Genomic DNA, 27370 nt, shown 5'->3' with positions numbered 1-27370 from the left:
CGCCCACTCTGGGACCCACCCACTCCAAGCCCTGCCCACAACAGGCCACCTTCTCAGCACCCCCCCCCCCCCCCACTACAAGCATCACCCACGACAGGCCCCACCCATGACAGTTCACTCGCACCACAAGCACCACCCACAGCAGACCCCACCCACTACAAGTCCTGCCCACACCAGGCCCCGCCCACAACGAGCCCCACCACAACAGTCCACACCCACAACAGGCTACTCCTACTACAACCTCTGCCCACACCACACCAAGTGCGCCCCCCCACCCGCACGCACACCAGGCCCCGCCCACAACTGGCCCTGCCCGCAGCAGGCCACTCCCACCACAAGCACCGCCCACAACCGGCCCTGCCCGCAGCAGGCCACTCCCACCACAAGCACCGCCCACAGCAGACCCCGCCCACTGCAGACCCCACCCACAATCTACCCCAGATTGTTGGACTACAGCGCTGACGTCTCTGGGCAAGTCACTAACTGGCTGTTGGGCAGTGGGAGGCGACCAGTCCTCGAGTGTTGGGAGAGCGGATGTTCCCCATTGAGGGTCCCGATGACGGGAATGGCAGTGGGAGTCGTGGCAACCGATGCGGAGGCGCCCAGGGGTTGGGGGGGAGAAGGCCGGGGGGGCTGGAGTTGGGACATTTCGGACGGGGGCCTTTTGATTTGTGATGCGTTCCTCTGTCCTGACCCTCTCCACTTCCCCACCCCGCACCCCCTCCCCACCTAACCTCCTCTGTGTTTCCCACAGGGACAGTGAATTGCAGGAGCAGTGTGGCGACGATGCCATGCACTACCTCTCCTTCCAGCGCCACCTCATCATCATCCTGGTGGTTATGAGCATCATGTCGGTGGGCATCATCCTCCCCGTCAACCTGTCTGGCAGTTTGCTGGGTAGGTAGGGATCTGCAACCTTCCCCCTGGGATCTTGCTGTGCGCCCTGGCCGCCGCCTGCCCAGCGTTGCTCTGGGGGCTGCGCTTCAGTGGCTGCAGCTTTGGGTGGGCCTCAGAGGGATGTGGCAGGTGCTATGGAAAGTCAGGCCTTCTTTTTTTGGGCCTAAGGGGTGGGGGGGGAGTTGGGGGTGGTCATTCAGCCCTTCTTCAGACTGTACCACCATGATCTTCTACCTCAGTGCCTTTTTCCCACTCTATTCCAATATCCCTTTGCTTCCGTAACATCCACAGATCCAGTGAGCTCCATTGAATCCATTGAGCCTCCAAAGGGTGGAGAGTTCCAAAGACTCACCACCCTCTGAGTGAAGAGATTTCAACTTATATCGATGCCCCATAGAAAGCATCCTATTTGGATGCATCACGGCTTGGTACGGCAACTGCTCTGCCCGGGACCGCAAGAAACTGAAGAGAGTTGTGGACACAGCCCAGCACATCACAGAAACCAGCCTCCCCTCCATGGACTCTGTCTACAGTTCTCGCTGCCTCGGTAAAGCAGCCAACATAATCAAAGACCCCACCCACCCTGGACATTCGCCCTTCTCCCACCTCCCGTTGGGCAGAAGATACAACAGTCTGAAAGCACAAATTGGTTTATTATTGTCACTTGTACCGAGGTACAGTGAAAAGCTTGTCTTGCATACCGATCGTACAGGTCAATTCATTACACAGTGCAGTTACATTGGGTTAGTACAGAGTGCATTGATGTAGTACAGGTAAAAACAATAACAGTACAGAGTAAAGTGTCACAGCTACAGAGAAAGTGCAGTGCAATAAGGTGCAAGGTCACAACAAAGTAGATCGTGCAGTGCAATAAGATGCAAGGTCACAAGAAGGTAGATCGTGAGGTCAGAGTCCATCTCATCGTATAAGGGAACCGTTCAATAGTCTTATCACAGTGGGATAGAAGCTGTCTTTAAGCCTGGTGGTACGTGCTCTTGGGCTCCTGTATCTTCTACCTGATGGAAGAGGAGAGAAGAGAGAATGACCCGTGTGTACCACCAAGCTCAAGGACAGTTTCTATCTCGCTGTTATAAGACTATTGACCGGCCCCCTAGTATGATAAGGATGGACTCTTGACCTCACAATCTGCCTTGTCATGGCCCTTGCACCTTATTGTCTGCCTGCACTGTACTTTAACTATAAAACATTATTCTGCATTCTGTTATTGCTTTTCCCTTGTACTACCTCGAACGTACTGATGTGATGAAATGGTCTGTACTGATGGCACGCAAATGGATGCCTGAAAGACGGTGTGGACTTGGTGCATCTGTTTCTACGTTGTGTGTATCTATGACTGGACATTGTTGCCGTGTGCATATTAGTTGTACTGTCTTGCTCATTATATCTCTCTTTCCCCTTGACCCGTAGACAATGATCCTGAAAGCTTTGGGAGAACAACTATTGGAAACATAAAAATTAAGTAAGTACCCAAAGATGTTGACCTAGGTGATGTCACTGCGGCCTTTCGGGGGATGTGGCCAGCCTGTGTCAGTGAACCCAGAATTGGCTGGCTGCTCCCCCAGGAGGAATCTCAAAGCCAAGGCAGTGAAACTTAAGCTCAAGTGAACTCACAAAGGTTTATAAGAGACAATAATGAATGGGAAAATCTGGAAAAGGTTCACTGCCCATTGTCTGCCACATTGCTACAGGCTCTGGGTCTAGTCTGCCTGTGTGCCGAGGGCCTGTTGCTGGTACTCCAACCTTGGGCCCCTGACCTGTTGCCGGGACTCCTACCTGTAGGCCGAGGGCCTGTTGCCGGGACTCCTACCTGTAGGCCTAGGCCTGTTGCCAGCTCTGTTGAGAATGTGTTTGTCATTGCCTTCTGATGAACTATGGTGAATATCTCCTGAATTTAAACTTAAATGTTATAAAATTCTGAGGAATGAGCTGGTTTCACTGTTTGTTTCGTGTCACAGAAATGACATCCTCTGGGTTCACACCATTTTTGCAGTCATCTACCTCCTGCTCACCATCCTAGTCCTGAGGCACCACACCTCCTCCATGGAGTACAGAGAGGACGATGTGGTAAGATTTAATGTCCCGTTGCTTTTGGGCCCTTGTCTTCCAAAGGCCCACCTTCTGCTACCCCGTTTCCAGTTGCTGTACTTTGTTGGCTGTTTGACCCTGGAAGGCATCATAGCTGAGTCTGATGTGGTCCTTGTCTGACTGGCTGACGAGTGCTTGGAAAGCCAAGGCGCTGTTGAGGGGTCTCCTAGTTCACGTTCATGCCAACGAGGACCTGGTGTAGATGTGTTCCACAGGGAGGGTTCAATGTCATAGAGTCATACAGCAAGGAAACAGGCCATTCGGCCCAACTCATCCGTGCTGACTGTGATGCCCAGCGAGCTTGTCCCACCTGCCCGCGTTTGGCCCGTAGCCCTCTAAACCTCTCCTATCCATGGACTTATCTAGATGGCTTTTAAACGTTGCTAATGTGCCCGCCTCAACCACTATTTCTGGCAGCTCATTCCAAATACGCACCACCCTTTGCGTGAAGAAGCTGCCCCTGATATCCCATTTAAATCTCTCGCCTCTGATCTTAAACCTATGCCCTCTTGTTTTTAGCACCCCCTCCCTGGGAAAAAGACTACACGCTTTCACGCTGTCAATTCCCCTCACGATCTTATATACCTCTATCAGGTCACCCCTCAATCTCCTACATTCCGGGATAAAGTCCTAGTCTATCCAACCTCTGCTTGTAACTCCGGCCCTCGAGTCCAGGCAACATCCAGGTAAATCTTTTCTGCACTCTTTCTAGTTTAATAACAGGGTGACCAAAACTGTACACAGTACTCCAAGTGCGGCCTCACCAACGTCTTATATAACTGCAACCTAACGTCCCAACTTGTATATTCAGTGCCCTGACTGATGAAGGCCATTGTGCGAAATGCCTTCTTTACCTCCCTGCCTAACTGTGACGCCACTTTCAGCAAACTATGCACTGTCACTGCCAGCCTTCAGAAACCTTGGGTATACGTCTGGTTCTGAAGTCCTGTGATGTTGGTTTTCCTCGAGCATCTGCCTTTGCCTAAAAAAAAATAGACATTTCCCTTCTTTAAATCTCCCGTGGCCTCTCCCCAATTCCTGCCCTTACCCCTCAGGATACTCTCTTGTTCACATTAACGCTCATCTGTTGAACGTTAGAGTCACACAGCACAGAAACAGGTACTTTGGGTCTGCTCTGACCATGAATCACCCCTCTACACCAATCCCATTTTATTAGAAGATAGAACATTACAGCACAGTACAGGCCCTTCAGCCCACGATGTTGTGCTGACATTTTATCCTGTGCTAAGATCTACCTAACCCTTCCCTCCCACATAGCCCTCCATTTCTCTGTCATTCATGTATCTATCTAAGAGTCTCTTAAATGTCCTTAATGTATCTGCCCCCACAACCTCTGCTGGCAGTGCGTTTCACGCACCTGTGAAAGTCGACCCACACTGTAATAAATCAGACAACAGCAGAACCAAGGAGCGTACAACTAATGCTTTATTAGTTTAACGCTAGCGGGAGTGAGGGATACAGAGAGAGTAAACAGTGTAACCCGAGCTCTGTACTGATCCCCACTCGGAGATTTACTGGTTAGTGTCCCTACCTTTATACTTAATCTGTGGGAAGCCTCCGTGGGAAGTTGCACATACTAGGGCAGTTGCTTACAGCAAACTTTTAGCAAAGCAAGATATGCCTTAAACATTTCTTTGTTTCTCACCAACACTTGCAAACTTGTAGCCATAACTATAGTCACCTATGGTTGAAAGACTATCACACCATGGGAAGAATCACTGCACATCATTAACCCTTACATTCCCAGTTGTTAACCCTTACATTTCCAGTTATCTTTTACACACCCAACACCCTCTGTTTAAAGAACTTACCTCTGACATCCCCTGTACCCTTCCTCCAATCACCTTAAAATTATGCCCCTTTGTGTTAGTCACATTCCCATCAACTCCGTCCGGATGCTTCCCCTCACCCACACACTAGGGTGGCCAATTAACCCGCCGACCCCGCATGTCTTTTGGGATGTGGGAAGAAACCGGTGCACCTTGTGGGGGGGGGGATCCCTTGCGGTCACAGGGAGAACACGCGGACTCTGCACGCACAGACAGCACCCGAGGCCGGGATCAAACCCGGGTCTCTGGCGCTGGGAGGCAGCAGCTCTACCCGTTGCGCCACTGGGCCACCTGAGTTATGCTCACTGTTACTATCAGGCTCTGGCATTGTTGTTGTAGTGGCGTCAAGTTAAATCATTGATGTTCTCACCACCCGCGCACCCCCCCCCCCCCCCCGGCTTCCACATCCAACTGTGACTTAACTCACCGGTTTTTCGGTAACACTTGGATGCACCCCTGGGCACAGCTGGAGCCTGTGCCAACTGCACCGGAGCTGTGTTGGTCCCTAAGTGGGGAGGGATTGGCCTGAACCAGCGTGATTAGTTGCTCCCAGTTGCAGAGTCATCCACCAGACCCCATAAACCACTGTACCTTGGTTGAGGTCTCTCCCTAATCCCGTGTCCCTCTTTCCAGGTCAAATGCACCTTATTTATTACGAGGATACCTAAGGAGGCCACGGAGGAGATCATAGCCCGGCACCTCAGGTGGGTAGGTGGAGGGGAGCTCCTGATTCTCACAGAGTTCCCGCCAGCACACTCAGTAACTGCAGGAGTGAGTCCTGAGGAAGGAACAGTCTGTCCTCCACGATCGGTGATATCTCTGTAGAGGGAACTGTGTCTAATCCCACTGTCCCTGCCTTGGGAGTGTGTGATGGGACAGTGTATTGGGGGCTTAAACCCTGGGAGTGTGTGATGGGACAGTGCAGAGGGAGCTTCACTCTGTGTCTAACCCCTGCTGTTCCATTGAGGGAATAGCCCTTTAGTACCTAGGGACACCATGCACTGTCTGGCCGTTTTACAGTGGAACATTATGACCACGGTGGTACATCCTGACACGGCAACATTGGTTAGCACCTCTCTGAGATACAGCGGCCATTCCCTCCCTGTTCAAGGCTGTGCTTTCTGACTCTGTTTTCCCTTTGTCAGTGAGGCCTACCCAATGTGCACAGTTCTGGAGGTCCAGCTCTGCTACGATGTGCAAAGACTGATGGACCTGGATGCCAAGAGGTAAGAAGGTTTATGTGTTGGAGCCTGTTACTGATTGGAGGCTTTAACCTCAGTTCATTAAAGTCTGCCCATGTGTTCTGATGGGTTCTGGAGCAGGGCAGTCGTCTGGGTACAGTCTTTCAACCCATCGAAGGCAGAGGGTAGGGGTGGATGGGACTTGTTCTGGCTGGAGGTCTGTGACTGGTGGTGTTCTGCAGGGATCTCTGGATGAAAATGTGGTAGGGTGGGTGAGGAAATTTGCAGATGAGACAAAGATTGGTGGCGTTCTGGATAGTGTAGAAGACTGCCGAAAGGATACAGTGGGATGTAGATCAGTTACAGAGTGGGCGGAGAAGTGGCAGATGGAGTTTAATCCGGGCAGGTGTGAGGTGCTGCACTTTGGGAGATTCAACATAAAGGGAGAGTACACAGTTACTGGCAGGATCCTTAACAGCACTGATGAACAGAGGGGTCTTGGGGTCCAGGCACATGGCTCCCTGAAAGTGGCTACACAGGTTGATAGGGTGGTAAAGAAGGCGTATGACATGCTTGCCTTCATTAGTGGAGGCACTGAGTTCAAGAGCCAGGAAGCTATGTTACAGCTTTATAAAACTCTGGTTAGGCCACAGTCACTGTTCAATTCTGGTCGCCCCATTACAGGAAGGATGTGGAGGCTTTGGAGAGGGTGCAGAGTAGGTTCACCAGGACGCTGCCTAGTTTGGAGGACATGCACTATGAGGAGGTTGGACGAGCTGGGGCTGTTTTCTTTAGAGCGGCGGAGGCTGAGGGGAGATTTGATAGAAGTTTATAAAACATGTAAGGCACAGATGGAGTAGACAGCCAGTATCCTTTTCCTAGGACTGAAATGTCTATACTAGAGGGTATGTATTTAAGGTGAGAGGGGGAAGGTTCAGAGGAGATGTGGAGGGTAGGTCTTTTACACAGAGAGTGGTGAGTGCCTGGAATCCGGTGCCAGGGTTGGGGTGGAGGCAGATACCACAGGAGTGTTTTAGAGGCTCTTGGATAGGTGCGTGAATATGCAGAGAAGGGAGGGGTATGGCCAATGTGCTGGGAAGAGGGATTAGATTAATTAGGAGTAATTGGTTTAATTAGTTTGGCATAACATCGTGGGCTGAAGGGCCTGTCCTGTTCTGTGTTTGATATGTTCCACGTATCATGGGCGGAGGTAGTGATGGCTTCGTTGTACTTCACAGGTTAATGGAGGCGTAAGTTCAATTCATTGAATATGTCCATAATTGGTATTGGTTTATTATTGTCACTTGTACCGAGGTGCAGTGGAAAAACTTGTCTTGCATACTGATCGTACAGGTCAATTCATTACACAGTGCAGTTACATTGAGTTAGTACAGAGTCCATTGATGTAGTACAAGTAAAAACAATAACAGTACAGAGTAAAGTGTCACAGCTACAGAGAAAGTGCAGTGCAATAAGGTGCAAGGTCACAACAAGGTAGATCGTGAGGTCAGAGTCCATCTCATCGTATAAGGGAACCGTTCAAGTCTTATCACAGTGGGATAGAAGCTGTCTTTGAGCCTGGTAGTACGTTCCCTCGGGCTCCTGTATCTTCTACCTGATGGAAGAGGAGAGAAGAGAGAATGACCCAGGTGGGTGGGGTCTTTATGCTGGCTGCTTCGCCAAGGTAGCGAGAGGTAAAGAGTCCATGGAGGGGAGGCTGGTGTCTGTGATGTGCTGAGCTGGTCCACAACTCTCTGCAGTTTCTTGCGGTCCTGGGCAGAGCAGTTGCCGTACCAAGCCGTGATGCATCCAGATAGGATGCTTTCTATGGTGCATCGATAAAAGTTGGTGAGTGTCAAAGGCGACAAACCGAAATGATAGCAACATTTAAGAGCAACACCTGAACAGGCAGGGAATGGAGGGATACGGACCATGTACAGTTTAAATTAGTGTCCTGGTCAGCACAGATACTGTGGGCCAAAGGGACTGCTCCTATTCTATGTTCTGTTTCCTAATGAAAGAGGCCATTCAACCCATCTGGCTAAGATGCTTTTGATGGTGCATCTGTAAAAATTGCTGAGGGTCATCAACTGCCTCCACCCTCGGTGTCTGTTTGGGCAGGAGAATAACTGCTAATGCCAGCTAGTCCACGTGTTTAGAAGTAGTTTCTTCATTGTTCTGTGGTTACTGAAGGCACTTTGTAATGCTGTGTTCTGCCAAGACATTCTTAATTCACCTGATGTTGTTGTTTTATGGGAGGGCCATTATAATCTGCAGTGCACAATCTGTGATCAGTATGTGCTCCTCAAGCTTTCTGCTTGTCCGCTTGTCAGAGGCCACTGTTAACTGCTGTTTGGTCAGACAAAATCAGTTTTAAGTCTGCTGGGAGAGTCGTACAGTATGGAAACAGGCCCTCCAGCCCACTTAATTCCTGTTGACCTTCAAGCATCAATTTCCCACTAACACTGATCCCATTTTACTCTCCCCAGATTCTACCATCCACCTGTACATTGGGGGGGGGGGGGGGGGGGGTCAGTTTACAGCAGCTAATTAACCCACCGACCCGCACGTCTCTGGGACGCGGGAGGAAACCGGAGCACCTGGAGGAATCCCACGAGGTCACGGGGAGAGAAGGTAGTTCGAGGAGAACGTTGTGCAGGGAGTCAGCAGCCGAGGTCGGGATCGAACCCGGGTCTTTGGCGCTGCGAGGCAGCAGCTCTACCCACTGCGCCACAGTGCTGCCCATTGTGCAGTTACTGACCGATTTAAGATTGTGCGCTGTGACCTCTGCTGTCAGCACTCTGATGTGATCCTGGGCTGCGTTGCCGCTGTTTGTGTGGATCAGGCTGTCAGAAGGTATGGGTGCCTGTCCCTTTAAGGCTAGAGGTGCAGTCCTCAGAAGAATGGTGAAGTGGCAGAGGTGTGGCTGCCTCCTACTGTGGTTTGATTGACAGGTCGGATACCTGTGAGCCCAGGTATGTGGGGAGGGAGAGTGGAGCACTGGCAGCAGCTGCTTGTAATTTTCCTACATTTTTAATTCCCTCAAACAAGTCCAGCATTATTTATTGTCCATCCTTCACTACCCTTGTGTCCCGCTGCAGTCCTCCCGGAGAAGTGCTGCTGGGGAGGGAGTTCCAGGATTTAGACCCAGTGAAGGAAAGGTGATATACTTCCAAGTCAGGGCGGGGTGGTGCGGACTGGGAGGGGAACCTGCAGGTGTGTGTGTGTGTGAGATCACGGGGTGTTGTCAGAAACCATTCTTTCTGGGGAGCCAAGATTGCCTTGGAGAGATTTGATTGGACTGTTGAAAACTGTGAAGTGCTCTGATGGTTCAAATGAGGGGAAGTTTTTTCCATTGCACGGGGTGGGGGTGGGGAGGGCACTCAGCATCGGCTGTGAGATAATTGGCTCAGGGACCAGAGGTGAGATGGGAACCTGTTCGTCCAGATGTTTGTGCTCTAGAATATCGGCTGAGGCGAGAACCTGTTTATCCAGCCATTTGCAATCTGGAATGGATCAGCTGAGCCGAGATCACGGTTATCTAGCTGGTTGTGATCTAGAATGCACTGGCTGAGGCGGGAACACATTTACGAAGCTGTTGATGTTCTGGAATACATGGACTGAAATGAGAACACTTTTACCCAGATGCCCGTTCTAGAACAGACCACATGAGACGAGAGCACGTTTATCTAGTCGTTTGTGATCTAAAACGCACCGGCTGAGGCAGGAACACATTTACCAAGCTGTCCGTGTTCTGGAACACATGGACTTGATGAGAACGCATTTGCCCAGATGTCTGTTGTAGAACAGACCAAATGAGATGAGAACACGTTTATTTAGCTGTCTGTATTCCAGTCTCACTGACTGAAGTGAGAATGTTTACCTGGCCGTCTGTTCTAGGACACCGCGACTGAGACGAGAACATGTTTATCCAACTGTTTGTGATCTGGATCACACCAGCTCTGATGAGAATGTGTTTGCGATCCAGAACACACTGACAGATGCCAGAAGCAGGATGAGTGGTGACCCTCACAGGGGAACTGGGTGTGAAGAAGTGGGGCTGGGGTAGTGAGACAAATTGGGTAGCCTTTTCAAAGAGCCAGCACCAGAATGATGGGCTGAGTGAGCTCTTTCTGTGCTCTAGGTGATGTACAGTCAGCGAGTGTTCCATCAATGCTTCCTCTGTGTGTCGATGTTACTTCGTAAGTTTTAAAATATATTTCATTTAATAAAAAATCAATTGTACATAGTACAGCACATTCAAATCAAATTTTCGGAATGACATGCAAGTCCAATTACTTGACATTAGCACATCAGCCTAGATAGGATGGATACCCCCAGCCTTTATCCCAAGGCTGGGGAAGGCATAGGCGTGAGGCGAGACATTTAATAGGAACCTGAGGGGCAACTTTTTCACCCAGGGAGTGGTCTGTATATGGAACGAGCTGCCAGAGGAAGTGGTTGAGGCAGGTACATTAACAACATTTAAAAGGTACTTGGACAGTTACACGGATAGGAAAGGTTGAGAGGGATGTGGGCCAAACGCGGACAAGTGGGACTAGCTTAGATGGGCATCTTGGCTGGCATGGATCGGTTGGGCTGAAGGGCCTGTTTTTATGCTGTGTGACTCAGGATAAAGGGACGTCCCCTTAGAACTGAGGTGAGGAGGAATCTCTTCAGCCAGAGGGCGGTGAGCCTGTGGGATTCATTGCCTGTGGAGGCCAAGTCACTGGGTGTATTTAAGGCAGAGATTGATAGGTTCTTGATTGGTCAGGGGGTTAAGGGTTATGGGGAGAATGGGGTTGAAAAAAATCTACCATGGTTGAATGGCAGAGCAGACTCGATGGACCGAATGGCCTAATTCTACTCCTATACCTTATGGTCTTTGACTCTATCAGTTATCATTCATTTACAACCCTAAAGCCAATAGTTCAGAGGGGTCCAAAACATGTTCCAACCACTTAGAGGGCAGTGGCAGGAGACACCTTAACTCAGACCCTTCCCCAGGGAGCCCTTGCAGTGCTGTACCCAGCCTCAGGGCCTCTCCCAGCAACCAGCCCCAGACCTTAGACCGTGCTGGTTCGCGTCACTCAGTCACGGGCAACACCTCGCTCCAGAGCCCCGGTGGGTTTCAGGCAGACTGCAGGGTATCTCCCTCTGCACCAGTGGTTTCCCAGCGGCGGTCGATACTGTCTCAGTGTGTGTCCCCGGAACAGCTCACGATACGCAGCTGCTCAGGACGAAAATTCCTGCAGCTCATCCCAAGAACTTCCTGGCAAAGGCACATTCCCCGAGGAGATGGCCAATGGCCTCAGTTCAAGTTCAAGTTACTTTATTGCCATTCACCCATATGCTATAAAAACACATGGAGGAATGAAATGTTGTTTCCCCCAGACTCTCACAACAGAGGATGTACATAAAACAGAGGACATACAATAAATGCAGACAAAAAGATTGTGCAAGTACAAACAGTGCAAAAAAACCGGTATATACAGAATACAAAATTAGTGCAAGGTTAGTGCAAAACCGAGTTGGACGAAGAAAATACAGAACTCAGTGTGTTGCACTAAATGTATAAACATGGTCAGCAGCAGCCAAAGTTCTTATACACCGTTGTGCAAACTAGGGCTTTTGACGCGGCATTTGTCAGTGTATTCAGGAGCCTGACAGCCTGGGGGGAGAAACGCTGTTGTGCAGTCTAGTAGTTCTGGCCTGGATGCTCCGGTACCGCTTGTCAGATGGTAGTGGGACACATAGGTCGTGGGAGGGATGAGAGGGGTCATCTATGATTCTGCAGACCTTGTGGGTGCATTGTATGTTGTAGATATCAGCCCATTCACCAATAAGGCAGTGTGGCCAATATTCCGACCATGCACAAAAGATCTGACAGGTATGAAGAAGGTATCTTGGATCTTAATCTTAGGTTCGTACATCATTATTGCCTGGTTGACAAGATGGAGGAGTGGGTCCAAGTGAATGGAGCTGTTAATTAAACAGTTCTGGATTGGTAATTGGTATTGGTTTATTATTGTCACTTGTACTGAGGTACAGTGAGCAACTTTGGTTTGACATGCCATCCAGACAGATCATTCCATACATAAGTACATCAAGATAATACAAGAGGGAAAACAACAACAGAATGCAGAATAAAGTGTTACAGCTACAGAGAAAGTGCAGTGCAGGCAGACAATAAGGTGCAAGGGCCACAACGAGGTAGATTGTGAGGTCAAGAGTCCACCTTTAGCATATAAGAGTGGGATAGAAGCTGTCCTCGAGTCTGGTGGTACGTGCTTGCAAGCTTTTGTATCTTCTGTCTGACAGGAGAGGGGAGAAGAGAGAGTGTCCAGGGTGGGTGGGGTTCCTCGTTTTCCCGAGGCAGTGGGAAATGTAGACATGTTGGGACAAATTTGACGGTGACCATTTATGATTCTTCCACTCATTAAGATTTCTGCAGTTTAATGTACTTATGGGACGAGGGTGTTACTGGACAGGCCAGTCCCTACTGGTCATAGAGTCGTATAGCACGGAAACAGGCCCTTCGGCCCAACTGGTCCATGCTGACTAAGATGCCCCATCCAAGCTTGTCCCATTTGCCAGCATTTGGCCCATAACTTTCCAAACCTTTCCAGTCGATGCTTCTCTCCAACTGCCTTTTTAAAAGTTGTTACTGTACCTGCCTCAACCACTTCCTCTGGCAGCTCGTTCCACATACACACCACCCTTTGTGTAAGCAAAAACATTGTCCCTCAAGTTCCTATTAAATCTTTCCCCTCGAGTTCCTATTAAATCTTTCCCCTCTCACCCTAAACCACTAGTTCTTGATTTCCCCAACCCTGGGAAAAAGACCGAGTGTGTGTCTTTGAACTCTGGGCCACAACCACTGTCGATTATATTCCAATAGCCGGAATGTCTTTGATTGGCCTCTTTGCTGGTGGTGGGGGATATGGGGAGGTTTGAGCAGTGGTGCGATGTGTGATTACCGGCCATGGGTTGGACACGTGGTCAAAGGTTTCAGCCCTTGGTTCCGACCTCACACCCACCACTGATGCCTGATGTCAAGTCATGGAGTTTATTGTCATAAGCATAAGTACATGTGTGCTTAGGTGCAATGAAAGACTTACTTGCAGCAGCATCACAGGCACAGAGCATCAGATACACAACATTCACAAGAAAAATATATATTAAGATAAGATTAGTCACCTGTACATTGAAACACACAGTGAAATGCATCTTTTACGTAGAGTGTTCTGGGGGCAGCCCGCAAGTGTCGCCACGCTTCCGGCGCCAACATAGCACGCCCACAACTTCCTAACCCGTACGTCTTTGGAACGTGGGAGGGAACCAGAGCACCCAGAGGAAACCCATGCAGACATGGGGAGAGCGGACAAACTCCTTACAGACAGTGGTGGGAATTGAACCCGGGTTGCTGGCGCTGTAATAATGTTATACTAACTGCTACACTGCCGTGCCTGCCCTATGAAACATAAATTATACAACACAATTAGGACAAAAGAAAACAAAGTCAATTTTAGCACAAAGTGGTCACAGTGTTGCTATACTGAGGTAGTGATTAGGGTTGTGCCGGTCGGTTCAAGAACCAAATGGTTGAAGGGAAGTAGCTGTTCCCGAACCTGGTGGTGTGGGACTTCAGGCTTCTGTACCTCCTGCCCGATGGTAGCTGCGAGAAGACGGCACGGCCCACGGGGTCACAGTGTCCATTCCTACAGGGTTGGGAGGGCAGTAGGGTATTTATCGTCATACAGGATCACCACGTCTACCTGACGAGCCCGTGTTCCTGCAACAGTTGAATTGTGCTGAGCGTTTTAACCAATCAATGTTTTCTCTGTCAAACCTTCTGATCAGTCACTCAGAGCAGGGTGCGGGAGGTTAATGTTTTATCCTGGGAGGCTCCACGCGGCACTGGGGGGAGTTGGGAGGAAGGGGAAGGAGATGCGGTGCACTTACCTCTGTGTGCATTCCTTTTGGTTCCCTGCAGGATTAAGGCAGGCCGCAGTCGGGAATACTACAGCACTCTGCTCGAGAACCGTGGCGAGAGGGTGTCCATCAACCCCAAGCCTTGTGGCCATTTCTGCTGCTGCAGCTTCCGAGGATGTGAACAGGTGTGGACAGAGTTCCCAGATCAGAGGTGTGATAGCGGATGGATGGTTTGACTGTGACCCAGTCAGGAATGAACGAGCCCCAGGGACATCTGTTCCTGTGTTGGGAGGGCAGTCAGGTTGAGTTTACTGTCATATGCACAAGTACGTCTTCAAGGACAAGTGCAGCTTCATAAAACTCTGGTCAGGCCACATCTGTGGAGTATTGCATTCAGTTCTGGTCGCCCCATTACAGGAAGGATGTGGAAGCTTTGGAGAGGATGCAGAAGAGGTTCACCAGGATGCTGCCTGGATTAGAGGGCAGGTGCTATAAGGAGGGGTTGGACAAACTTGGGTTGTTTTCTCTGGAGCGGTAGAGGGGAGATCTGATAGAAGTTTATAAAATTATGAGAAGCATAGATAGAGTAGACAGCCGGTATCTTTTTCCCAGGGTTGAAATGTCTAATACTAGAGGGCATGCATTTAAGGTGAGGGGCGGGGGGGAATTTCAAAGGAGATGTGCGGGGCAAGTTTTGTTTTACACAGAGAGCAGTGGGTGCCTGGAATGTGCTGGCAGGGGTGGTGGTGGAGGCAGATACGATAGAGGTGTTTGAGAGGCTCTTAGACAGGCGCATGAATGTGCAGAGAATGGAGGGATACGGACATTGTGCAGGGAGAAAGGATTAGGTGTCATTAGCTTATTTAGTTCGGCACAGCGTCGTGGGCTGAAGGGCCTGTTCCTGTGTTGTAGTGTTCTATGTTAAAAATTATACAAGAAAGAACTCAATTAGAACAGAGAACACTACAGCACAGTACAGGCCCTTCGGCCCACAGTGTTGTGCCGACATTTCATCCTGCTCTAAGATCTATCTAACCCTTCCCTCCCACATAGTCCCCACTTCTCTATCATTCATGTGGCTATCTAAGAGTCTCTTAAATGTCCCTAATGCATCTGCCCCCACAACCTCTGCCAGCAGTGCGATCCACGCACCCATCACTGTGTAAAAAAAACTTACACCTTCCTCCAATCACCTTAAAACTATGCCCCCTCGTGTTAGCCATTGTCACCCTGGGAAAAAGTCTCTGACTGTCCACTCGATCTATGCCTCTTTATCATCTTGTACACCTCTATCAAGTCACCTCTTATCCTCCTCCTCCCCAAAGAGAAAAGCCCTAGCTCGTTCAACCTATCAACCAAAGTGGTCACAGTGTTGCTCTACTGAGGTAGTGATCAGGGTTGTGCCGGTTGGTTCAAGAACCGAGTGGTTGAAGGGAAGTAGCTGTTCCTGAACCTGGTGGTGTGGGACTTCAGGCTTCTGTACCTCCTGCCCGATGGTAGCTGTGAGATAGAGATGTTATCCATGATCGGAGACAAGAGCAGAGGGCTAGAGGCTGGATAGAAGGAAGGGCAGCCACTCTGTGCAGTAATAATGTCACTTGAGTTGTACCCTCCTAGTGACTGGACAGCTGACCCCTGAGTCTCAGGATGGAACCACAGAGGGTTCTATCCTCACTGTGTGTCATCTCTCAGAGGATGGCAGGGAGCAGTACCAGCCACTGTTGGCTTTATCCTTGGCTGGCAGCTCAGTGACCTGGGGCTAAATTTCACTGATCAACCACCAGCTTCTCTCAACGGCGTTCAGTTTTAGCTGATTTGCATGAGAAACTTGGCTCATTTCTGAATGATTCTTTCTCTTGTATTTGGTTAGGTAATTGGTTCAGTGTTAAGATAAGACATCTTTATTAGTCACACGTACATCAAAACACACTGAAATGCATCTTTTGCGTAGAGTGTTCTGGGGGGCAGCCCGCAAGTGTCGCCACGCTTCCGGCGCCAACGTAGCACGCCCACAACTTCCTAACCCGTACGTCTTTGTAATGTGGGAGGAAACCGGAGCACCCGGAGGAAACCCACGCAGACACGGGGAGAACGTACAAGCTCCTTACAGACAGCGGCCGGAATTGAACCCGGGTCTCTGGCGCTGTAATAGCATTACGTTAACCACTACACTACCGTGCCTGTCCCTCATTGTCACGTGTATTGTCACCTGTACCGAGGTACAGTAAAAACCTTTGTTTTGCATGCCATCCATACAGATCATTTCAAGGCATCAGTACGTCGAGGTAGTACATGGGAAGAGCAATAACGAGTGCATTAGTATTACGCGGAAACACAAAAAAATAGGAGCAGGAGTAGGGCACTCGTCTCCTCGATCCCATCCCGCCGGTTAATATCATCATGGGCTAGTCTCCACTGGTGTCAGATCTTGCTCTGTGCCATTTCTCCGTACCCCATTATTTCTCAATCAATCAAATAGTTATCCAACTCCGCCTTAAATACTGCTACTGATCCAGCTTCTGCTACCTACCAGGGCAGAGAATTCCCGAGATTCACCACCCCTCTGCCAGAAGAAATTCCAACGTACCTTGGTTTTAAATGGCTGTCCCCTTATCTTTTGTTTTATTCATTCAAGGGCATGTGGGCTTCGCAGGCCGAGCCAGCATTTATTGCCCATCCCCGGTTGCCCTTGAGAAGGTGGGCGTGAGCTGCCGTCTCAAACCGCTGCAGTCCTTCTGGTGAAGGCCCTCCCGCGGTGCTGTTGGGGAGGGGATCCCAGGGTTTGGACCCAGTGACGGTGACGGCGATAGATTTCCAAGTCAGGACGGTGTGTGGTTTGGAGGGCGACTTCCCGGTGGGTGGTGTTCCCTGTGCTTTGGCTGCCCTTGTCCTTCTAGCTGGTAGAGGCGGTGGGTTTGGAAGGTGCTGTCTACGGGAGTCTTGGGGAGTTGCTGCAGTGCATCCTGTAGATGGTACAGACTGCTGCCACCGTGTGTCGGTGGGGGATTGAGTGAATGGTTGTGGCTGGGGAGCCTGTCAAACGGGCTGCTATGTCCCTTTGTGGTGTCGAGCTTCTTGTTGAGGGTTGTTGAAGCTGCCCGCGTCCCGGCAAACGGAGAGTGTTCTATCACACTCCTGATTTGAGCCTTGAGGTGGACAGGTTTTGGGGAGTCAGCGGGAGGGTTACTCACTACAGGATTCCCACCCCCTGACCTGCTCTTGTCCTCACCTTCTGTATATGGCTACTGCAGTTCAATATCTTGTAGCTCTGACCCCTTGTTCAAGACTCTCCCACTAGTGATAACATCTCAAGATCTACCCTGTCAAGCCCTCTTAGGATCTTGTATGCTTGAATAAAGTCACCCCTCATTCTTTTAAACTGCAAGGAATATAGACCCAAACTATTTAGTTTCTCTTGGTAGAACAACCCTCTCATTCCATAGAACACAACAGTACAGCACAGGAACAGGCCCTTCGGCCCACAATGTTGTGCTGAACTAATTAAGCTAGTAATTAAATGCCTTACTAAACTAATCCCTTCTGCCTGCACAATGTCCATATCTCTCCATTCTCTGCACATTCACACGCCTATGCAAGAGCCTCTTAAACCCCTCTATTGTATCTGCCTCCACCACCACCCCTGGCAGCCCGTTCCAGGCACCCACCACTCTCTGGGTTAAAAAAAAACTTGCCCCGCACATCTCCTTTGAACTTTCCCCCTCTCAACTTAAATGCATGCCCTCTAGTATTAGACATTTTGACCCTGGGGAAAAAGATACTGGCTGTCTACTCTAGCCATGCCTTTTATGAACCTCTATCAGGTCTCCCCTCAGCCTTTGCCGCTCCAGAGAAAACAACCCAAGTTTGTCCAACCTCCTTATAGCACAATCCTCCACCACCACCCCGTTCCAGGCACTCACCACTCTCTGTGTAAAAAAAAAACCAAACAAACTTGCCCCGCACATCTCCTTTAAACCTTCCCCCTCTCACCTTAAATGCATGTCCTCTGCTATTAGACATCTTGACCTTGGGAAAAAGATTCAGACTATCTACCCTATCAATGCCTCTCATAATTTTACATAGTTCTATCAGGTCTCCCCTCAGCCAGAGAAAACAACCCAAGTTTGTCTAACTTCTCCTTATAGCTCATACTCTAATCCAGGCAGCATCCTGGTGAACCTCCCCTGCACCCTCTCCAAAGCCTCCACATCCTTCCTAAATTAATTTACATTACATTAGAACATTATTATACATAATTCACTCATAATAAAACCATAGCTACAGGACCAGAATCTTAACACCAGCAGGAAATGTTGAGCGTCTTCTAAAACTTATGTTACAGCCCAAGTAATGTATCAGTTCACTGAGCCCCATTCTCAACCAACTAGAGAGCTGTATAAAACTTATAAACGTGTATAAAATCATGAGGGGCAGAGAGAGGGTAAATGCAAACACTCTTTTTTCCTCCAGGGAAAGGGAATCAAAAACAAGAGAGCATTGGTTTAAGGTGAGAGGGGAAAGATTTAAATGGGAACTTGAGGGGCAACTTCTTCACCCAGCGAGTGGTGGCTATATGGAACCAGCTGCCAGAGGAAGTGGTTGGGGCAGGTACATTAACAATATTTAAAAGAGATTTAGACCGGTACACAGATAGGAAAGGTTTAGAGGGATATGGGCCAAATGCGAGCAAGTAGGACTAGTTTAGATGGGCATCTTGGTCAGCATGGATGAGTTGGGCCGAAGGGCCTGTTTCCATGCTGTGTTGCTGTATGAATCTATGATTAGGTCAGCACAACCACGTGGGTCTGGTAGCTTGTACAAGCTGAAACACAATCTGGAATATTACTTAGTATTCAGTGCTTATCAATTTGGGAATGGCTGTTGACGTGCCCTGCCCTTTTGACAGGTAGACGCAGTGGAGTATTACACAAAACTGGAGAGTGAACTACAGAACAAGTTCATCCAGGAGAGAGAAGTGGTAGGAAGAAAGCCACTCGGACTGGCCTTTGTCACCTTCCAGGATGAAACCATGGCAACACGGTGAGTCTGGGACTGAAACTGAGGGGTCCAGGCAAGAGCCGGGTGACTTTTTGGGAGCGAACGTCGGGAACTTTATTCTGAAGCTGCCTTATCAAACAGGAAGGAACGACGTGAACCTCTGTGTTAGGGTTTAGCATCTCGACTGACAGTCCAGAGAGAGAAGGGAGGTGCCGCCCTCTCAGGGGTCCTGCCATTCAGATGGGATCCTGTCTGCCCTCTCGCAACCGGAGTACTGTGTGCAGTTCTGGTCGCCCCATTATAGGAAGGAGGTAGAGGCTTTGGAGAGGGTGCAGAAGAGGTTTACCAGGATGCTGCCTGGATTAGAGGGTATGAGCTATAAGGAGAAGTTGGACAAACTTGGGCTGTTTTCACTGGAGCACTGGAGGCTGAGGGGAGACCTGATAGATGTTTATAAGATTACGAGATTCATAGATAGGGTAGACAGACAGAATCTTTTTCCCAGGTAGAAATGTCAAATACTACAGATATGCATTTAAGGTGAGAGGCGGAAGGTTTAAAGGAGATGTGCAAGACAAGTTTTTTTACACAGAGAGCGGTGGGTGCCTGGAATGTGCTGCCAGGGGTGGTGGTGGTGGAGGCAGATACAGTTGTGGTGCTTAAGAGGTTGTTAGACAGACATGAATCTGCAGGGAATGGAAGGAGATGGACCATGTGCAGGCAGAAGAGATTTGGTTTAATTTGGCACCGTGTTTGGCACAGACATTGTCGGCCGAAGGGCCTGTTCTGTGTTCTATGTATGTGGATGTCCCAAGGCACAGTAGTGAATCTGGTAGAACTGGAGACACAAGAGACTGCAGATGCTGGAATCTGGGGCGCTGAACAATCCGCTGGAGGAGCTCAGTGGGTCAGGCAGCATCTGTGGGGGGAAATGGCCAGTGACGTTTCGGGTCGAGACCCTTCACCTGGACTGGTTCATCTGGATGAAGGGTGTTGACCCATAATGTCGACTGTCCGTCTTTCCTCCCCGCGCCCCCCCCCCCCCCCCCCCAACAGATGCTGCCCGACCCGCTGAGTTCCTTCAGCAGATTGTTAATTGCTCCATTTGGTAGATCCGCTGCCAATGACCCGGGTTTGATCCTGACCTCCGGCGCTGTCTGCGCGGAGTTTGCACGTTCTCCCGGTCAATGTGTAGGTTCTGCCCCCCCCCCCCCCACCCCCCCCCCCACCCCGGGCACTCTGGTTTCCTCCCCACATCCCAAAGGCGTGCAGGCCGGTGGGTTAATTGGCTCTTCATGAAGGTGGATGGTAGGAGGACTGGTAATTCCTCACAGGGCTGCGGAGGCTCAATTATCGTTGATTCAAAACCGACGTCGACGGGTTTCTGGACGTGACGGGGCATGGGGAGAGGGCAAAATAATGTGACAGAGGTAGAAGGTCAAGAAGACCTCCATGAACGGCAGACCAGGTGACCTACTCTCACCCCTAGTCCTCCTCATCTTGGTATCTGAAGGGGCTGCTCCTCAGGTCTGGCCGCACTTCAGCCCCACGCTCCTGACCTTCCGTCACTTGGTGCGGTGGGAGGGGACAGGGTGGGTGGATGGGTTGGTCGGGGGGATGGGGGGGGTGGAATCTTCTGGTCACCAAGGTGGCTGTTCACTGGTCCAGGCGGCGGGGCAGTCAGGGGTTCTGCCCCAGCAAATTGCCCACCCCTCTTCTGGGGTTACATCCGTGCCCACATGTCCCTGGTGAAAGAGCGTGCGGTACCCATGGGTACACTGGGGGCTTTCCGAGACCGCTGGAGGCCACGGGCTCAAATGAATTCTGGATAGCGATGACCGTGTTGTAATTTAAAGCTATTGATGATGAGATGAGATCTCTTTATTAGTCACGTGTACATCAAAACACACAGTGAAATACATCTTTTGTGTAGAGTGTTCTGGGGGCAGCCCACAAGTGTCGCCACGCTTCCGGCGCCAACATAGCACGCCCACAACTTCCTAACCCGTACGTCTTTGGAATGTGGGAGGAAACCGGAGCACCCGGAGGAAACCCACATTCTCCCCATGTGTCTGCGTGGGTTTCCTCCGGGTGCTCCGGTTTCCTCCCACATTCCAAAGACGTACGGGTTAGGAAGTTGTGGGCATGCAATGTTGGCGCCGGAAGCGTGGCGACACTTGCGGGCTGCCCCCAGAACACTCTACGCAAAAAGATGTAGTTAAGTAGTGTGAATCATGAAATACTGTAGTATTGTAAAGATGCTGTAATCACTGAATTAACCTCCATTGAAACAAGAAAAAAAAAAGTTCTATCATCTTTATTCTTATGGTTTAAAATGTTAACTCCCTTCACAAACGCTGCCCGACCAGCTGAGTACATCAAACATTTTCTGTTTTTACCTCAGTTTTTCTGGGTCTGCGGAGGTTTTGAATAAACGCCAGTATGGACAGGTTGGGCCAAACGGCCTGTTGGTGTGTAACAGTCAATGGAAAGACTCCTCCACTCTCTCCCTCCCTCTCTCTCTCTCTCTCTCTCTCTCTGTAGAGTCTTGAGGGACTTCAACAACCTCCGGTGTCATGGCTGCAGCTGTTGGGCAGAGAGACAGCCCTCCCCCTACAGCCAGAACCTTGCAGTTGCCAAGTGGAGCGTCACCTACGCACCGGCTCCCCAGAACGTCTCCTGGTAAGGGGCTGATTGACCGAGAGAGGCTGCAGAAAAGGTTCACGGGGATGTCGCCGGGACTGGAGGGCTTGAGGTATAAGGAGAAGCCGGATAGGCTGGGGACTTGTTTTCCCTGGAGTGAAGGAGGCTGAGGGGTGAACTACAGAGGTTTATAAGAGGCTCACAATATTAAATTATGAAGGGCATAGACAGGGTTGTTATCACAGTCTTTTCCCCAGGGTAGGGGAGTCTAAAACTAGAGGGCATGTGCTTAAGGTGAGAGGGGAAAGGGGACCTGAGGGGCAACTCTTTCACACAGAGGGTAGTGGGTGTGTGGAACGAGCTGCCAGAGGAGGTGGTAGAGGCGGGTGCAATTGCAGTGATTAAAAGACACCTGGACAGGTACACGGATAGGCATCTCTGACAGGCTCTGTGTTTTGCTGCCCTTTTGCACCCCGAATGCCCTCTGTGACCCTGGGAGAACGAGAGCCAGTGCGGCGCAGCGGGTAGAGCCTCTGCCTCACAGTTCCGGAGACCTGGGTTCGATCCCGGCCTCCGGCGCTGTCTGTGTTTGGAGTTGGCACGTTCTCCCTGCGACCGCGTGGGTTCCCTCCCCCCGGGTGCTCCGGTTCCTTTCCACATCCCAACGGCGTGAGGGGTCGGTGGGTTAATTGGTCTCTGCAAATTGCCCCAGTGTGCGGGTGAGGGGTAGAGTTGTTGAGAATGTGATGACGACTTGGGATTGCCCTGTGAGCTGGCATGGTCTCGATGGGCTGAACAGCCTCTTTCTACGTTGTAAGGAAGTACGGAGCAGACTGTAGATTGGGAGGCGGGACGTGGTGCTGACAGTTTGGAGGGGAAATGGGTCCAGAGGGAAGTTGGGGTGGAGGGAGAGAAACGGTACGGATGACCCCCTCGTTGGGATCGAACCCGGGTCTCCGGGGCTGTGAGGCAGCGCCTCTACCGCTGCGCCACACTGGCTGTCATTCTCCTGGTGTCACAGACAACGGGAGAGGGGTTTGCGTTCTGAGAAAGCAGTCTGAATCACTGGTTTTCCATTAATGCCGAGCCACGCGTTTATCAAGAAACAGGAGCTGAGAATAGAATTGTGTTTATCTGTTTGCTTCCTCTTCAGACACATTCTGTGAGAGGCGAACCGAATCTCAAATTTTTGGGGAGTGAGTTGTGTAAGGGTGAATTTCCGTCACCTCCGAACGGCTGTGACGTGGGGTTTGCCTGTATTGTTATTTTGTTACTCGGTTGACTTAATAGAGCACAGAACACTACAGCACGGTACAGGCCCTTTGGCCCACAATGTTGTGCTGATATTTTATCCTGCTCTAAGATCTATCTAACCTGTCCCTCTCACAGCCCTCCATTTCTCCATCATTCATGTGTCTATCTAACAGTCTCTGAAATGTCCCTAATGTACCTGCCCCCACGACCTCTGCTGGCAGTGCGTTCCACGCATCCACCACTCTTTATGTAAAAGCTTACCCCTGACATCCCCCTTATACCTTCCTCCAATCACCTTAAAATTATGTTCCCTCATGTTAGCCATTGTCACCCTGGGAAAAAGTCTCTGACTTGTCCACTCGATCTGTGCTTTTGATCATCTTGTACACCTCTATCAAGTCACCTCTCATCCTCCTCTCCAAAGAGAAAAGCCCTAGCTCACTCAGCCTATCCTAATAAGACATGCTCTCCAATCCAGGCAGCATCCTGGTAAATCTCCTCTGCACCCTCTCTAAAGCTTCCACATCCTTCCTACATTATGAGGCGACCAGAACTGAACACAATACTCCAAGTGTGGTCTGACCAGAGTTCTATAGAGCTGCAACATCACCTCATGGCTCTTGAACTCAATCCCCTGACTAATGAAGGCCAACACACCATACGCCGCGTTAATAACCTGCGCAGCAACCTTGAGGGATCTATGGACCATGAACATGATGCTTTTGTAGCACTGTGTATGGATGGTGTTTACAGGGAGGAGACTGTTGATGGAGTGAGGTGCCCATGGAGGAGGTGGGCTGTTTATGGAGGGTATGGTCTCCCACTCAATGGCATCCCCATCCATCAAGTCTCCCACATCCTGGGGTCACCAGTGACTGGAGATTGAACTGGGATCCGTCAGGGCAAACGGGAAGGGGCGGCTGGGGTCTGTGCTGGAGTATGATGGGATGCCTAACCAGGGTATTGGTAATTGGGTTATTGTCGCATTTACCGAGATAACAAATATTTTGTGTGCATGCCATCCAGACGGACCATCCTGTATGTAAGTACATCGAGGCAGTAAAAAGAGAAACAGAATGCAGAATAAAGTGTTACAGCCACAGAGAAAGTGCCGTGCAGGCAGACAATAAGGTGCAAGGGCCACGACAAGGTAGATTGTGAGGTCAAGAGTCCATCTTATTGTACCAGGGAACTGTTCAATAGTCTTATAACAGCAGGATAGAAGCTGTCCTTGAGCCTGGTGGTACGTGCTTTCAGGCTTTTGTATCTTCTGCCGGATGGGAGGGGGGAGAAGAGAGAATGTCCGGGGTGGGAGGGGTCTCCGATCATGTTGGCTGCTTTACCGAGGCAGCGGGAAGTGTAGACAGAGTCCATGGAGGGGAGGCTGGAGATCATTGGGGGCAGTTGACAGGTTCTCGATCGGTAAGGGGGTTAAGGGTTACAGGGAACCGGTGGGAAAATGGGGTTGAGAAGGAGAAAGCAGCCATGCTCGAATGGCGGAGCAGACTCGATGGGCCGAATGGCCTAATTCTGTTCCTGTGTCTTATGGTCTTATGGAGGTTGTCTCTTGTCTCCGGCAGGGAGAACCTCTCCGTCCAGGGATTTCACTGGTGGATCCGTTGTTTCTTAATCAATTTGCTGGTCTTCATCTTGCTTTTCTTCCTCACCACGCCGTCCATTGCGCTGTCCACCATTGACCAGTTCAACATCACCCGGCCTATCTACTACCTCAACGTAAGTCGACCTCTTCCTGCTGCTTCCTAACCCCTGCTGCTTTCTCCGCCTCCTATCCCGCTGTAAAACAAAGAGCAGGACGAATCCTACCTGCCCAATCACAAGTCTCCCTTCAGTCACCAGCAAAGTGACGGAAGGTGTTGTCGAGTGATCCCCGCCCCCTCTCTGTCTCTCTGTCTCTCTGTCTCTCTGTCTCTCTGTCTCTCTGTCTCTCTGTCTCTCTGTCTCTCTCTCCAATACCCTGCCCAGTTTGGGCTTCATCAGGACCACTCTGTTCCAGACCTTGTCACAGCCACGGTCCTGAACTCGAGGGGAGGTGGGAGTGACCGCCCTTGACACTGAGACAGAATTTGACCAAATGTGGCACCAAGGAGCCCTGGTAAAACCGAAGTCAGTGGGCTTCAAGGGGAAAACGCTACAGTGGGTGGAGCCCTACTTCACACAAAAAGGTGGTAAGTTGGTTTATTATTGTCACATGTACCGAGGTACAGTGGAAAACTTTGTTTTGCATGCCGTCCATACAGATTATTTCATTACAATAGTGCATCGAGGCAGTACAAGGGAAAACAGTAACAGAATGCAGAATAAAGTGTTACCAAGAAGGTGCAGTGCAGGTAGACAATAAGGTGCAAGGCCATAACGAGGTTGATTGTGAGGTCAAGAGTCCATCTTAACGTATCAGAATCAGGTTTAGTATCACTGACGCGTTGTGAAATTTGTTGTTTTGCGGCAGCAGTACTGTGCAGGACATAAAAATTACTGTAAGTTACAAAGATAAACAGTGCAAAAGAGGAATAACGAGGTAGCGTTCATGGGTTCTTGGACAGTTCAGAAATCTGATGGCGGAGGGGAAGAAGCTGTTCCTGGATTGTTGAGTGTGGGTCCTCAGGCTCCTGTACCTCCTCCCTGATGGTAGTAACGAGAAGAGGGCGTGTCCCAGGTGGTGAGGGTCCTTAGTGATGGATGCTGCCTTCTTGAGGCACCGCCTCTTGAAGATGTCTTTGATGGCGGGGAGGGTTGTGCCCGTGATGGGGCTGGCTGAGTCTACAACCCTCTGCAGCCTCTTTCAATCCTGCGCATTGGAGCCTCTGTACCAGGCAGTGATGCTCTTCACTGTACATCTGTAGAAACATACTAGCGGACTGTCCAATAGTCTTATAACAGCGGGATAGAAGCTGTCCTTGAGCCTGGTGGTACGTGCTTTCAGGCTTCTATATCTTCTGCCAGAAGGGAGAAGAGAGAATGTCCAGGGTGGGAGGGGTCTTTGACTATGTTGGCTGCTCTACCGAGGCAGTGAGAAGTGTAGACAGAGTCCATGGAGGGGAGGCTGGTGTCCGTGATGTGCTGAGCTGTGTCCACAACTCTCTGCAGTTTCTTGCAGTCCCGGGCAGAGCAGTTGCTGTACCAAGCCATGATGCCTCTGTGAAGCCATAGGATACTTTCTATGGTGCAGTGATAAAAATTGGTGAGGGTCAAGGGAGATGTGCTGAATTTCTTTAGCCTCCTGTGGAAGTAGACGCTGCTGAGCTTTCTTGGCTGTGGGTTGGTTGTGGTGGTTGGAGGTCAATCACTTCAGCCCCAGGATTTTCCTCAGGACAGTGTCCTCCACCCAACCAATCTTCAGCTGCTTCCTCAGTGACCCTTCCATCATAAGGCCAGAAGTGGGGATGTTCACCGATCACAGTGTTCAATTCCCTTCACATCTCATTGCCCGGGACCGCAAGATATTGCAGAGAGTTGTGGACACAGCTCAGCACATCATGGAAACCAGTCTCCCCTCCATGGATTCTGTCTACACTTCTCACTGCCTCAGTAAAGCAATGACCCCACTCACTCAGGACATTCTCTCTCCTCTTCCATCGGGTAGAAGATACAGGAGCCTGAGGGCACGTACCACCAGACTTAAGGACAGCTTCTACCCCACTATGATAAGACTATTGAATGGTTCCCTTATACGATGAGATGGACTCTGACCTCATGATCTACCTTGTTGTGACCTTGCACCTTATTGCACTGCACTTTCTCTGTAGCTGGGATACTTTACTCTGTACTGTTATTGTTTTTACCTGTACTACCTCAATGCACTCTGTACTAACCCAATGTAATTGCACTGTGTAGTGAATTGATCTGTATGATTGGTATGCAAGACAAGTTTTTCACTGTACCTCAGTACAAGTGACAATAATAAACCAATACCAATCTCCTCAGCAAATGATGCAGACCATCCTGGGCAACTTTCATGGAGGGGCTGATTGTTGGCAGGTAACATTCATGTCACAAAAGTACCAGGCAATGGCCGCCTCCAACTGAAGACGGTACGACACCCACCCTGGACATCAGTGATGCTGCTACTGACCAGGGACTCAACCAGACCAGATTCATAAATACTGTGTCTACAACGGCAGGTCGGAGGTGGGTAACCCATGGTGAGTGAGTTGTGTTTTGACATCCCTAAGCCTCTCCAACGTCTACAAGGAAAGGGATGAATAAGGTTCCACCTGCTGTTTAACTGCGACCTCATCCCCCCACCACTGGCCCACAGTGGGAACCATCTACAAACCTCCCCAACAGTGCTGTGGGAGAACCTTCACCTCTGGCCTCGGGCAGCCGGACACCCCTTCACCAGGGCAGTTAGGTACGGGGAGGGGGGTAAATGTTGGTCTTGTCAGTGACACCCAGGTGCTGATGGATGAATGGTGCCTCCCTGAGTGTGTCAGCGACTGTCACACCTTGCCCCGGAGCTCTGGACAACCCCCCACCTAATTTCCTCAC

At 50.2% G+C, this 27370-nt stretch overlaps 1 protein-coding gene across 2 annotated transcripts in view; it reads left to right on the top strand.

The window, feature by feature from the left end:
• Window positions 1-27370, top strand: part of LOC127574933 (CSC1-like protein 1) — a 75691-nt gene that overhangs the window by 25068 nt on the left and 23253 nt on the right. For both annotated transcript variants that reach the window (XM_052024452.1, XM_052024451.1), the window contains exons 6-14: window positions 755-897; window positions 2326-2377; window positions 2874-2982; window positions 5487-5557; window positions 5999-6079; window positions 14031-14154; window positions 18876-19009; window positions 21512-21649; window positions 24445-24598. In XM_052024452.1, coding sequence (XP_051880412.1) covers window positions 755-897; window positions 2326-2377; window positions 2874-2982; window positions 5487-5557; window positions 5999-6079; window positions 14031-14154; window positions 18876-19009; window positions 21512-21649; window positions 24445-24598 — 1006 coding nt within the window. The remainder of the gene's footprint in view (window positions 1-754; window positions 898-2325; window positions 2378-2873; window positions 2983-5486; window positions 5558-5998; window positions 6080-14030; window positions 14155-18875; window positions 19010-21511; window positions 21650-24444; window positions 24599-27370) is intronic.

This window comes from Pristis pectinata, chromosome 10 (assembly GCF_009764475.1).
Source record: "Pristis pectinata isolate sPriPec2 chromosome 10, sPriPec2.1.pri, whole genome shotgun sequence".
In the NCBI taxonomy this organism is placed as follows: Eukaryota; Metazoa; Chordata; class Chondrichthyes; order Rhinopristiformes; family Pristidae; genus Pristis; species Pristis pectinata.
Note: the sequence above shows the minus strand (reverse complement) of the source record. Positions and strands in the feature narration are given on the sequence as shown.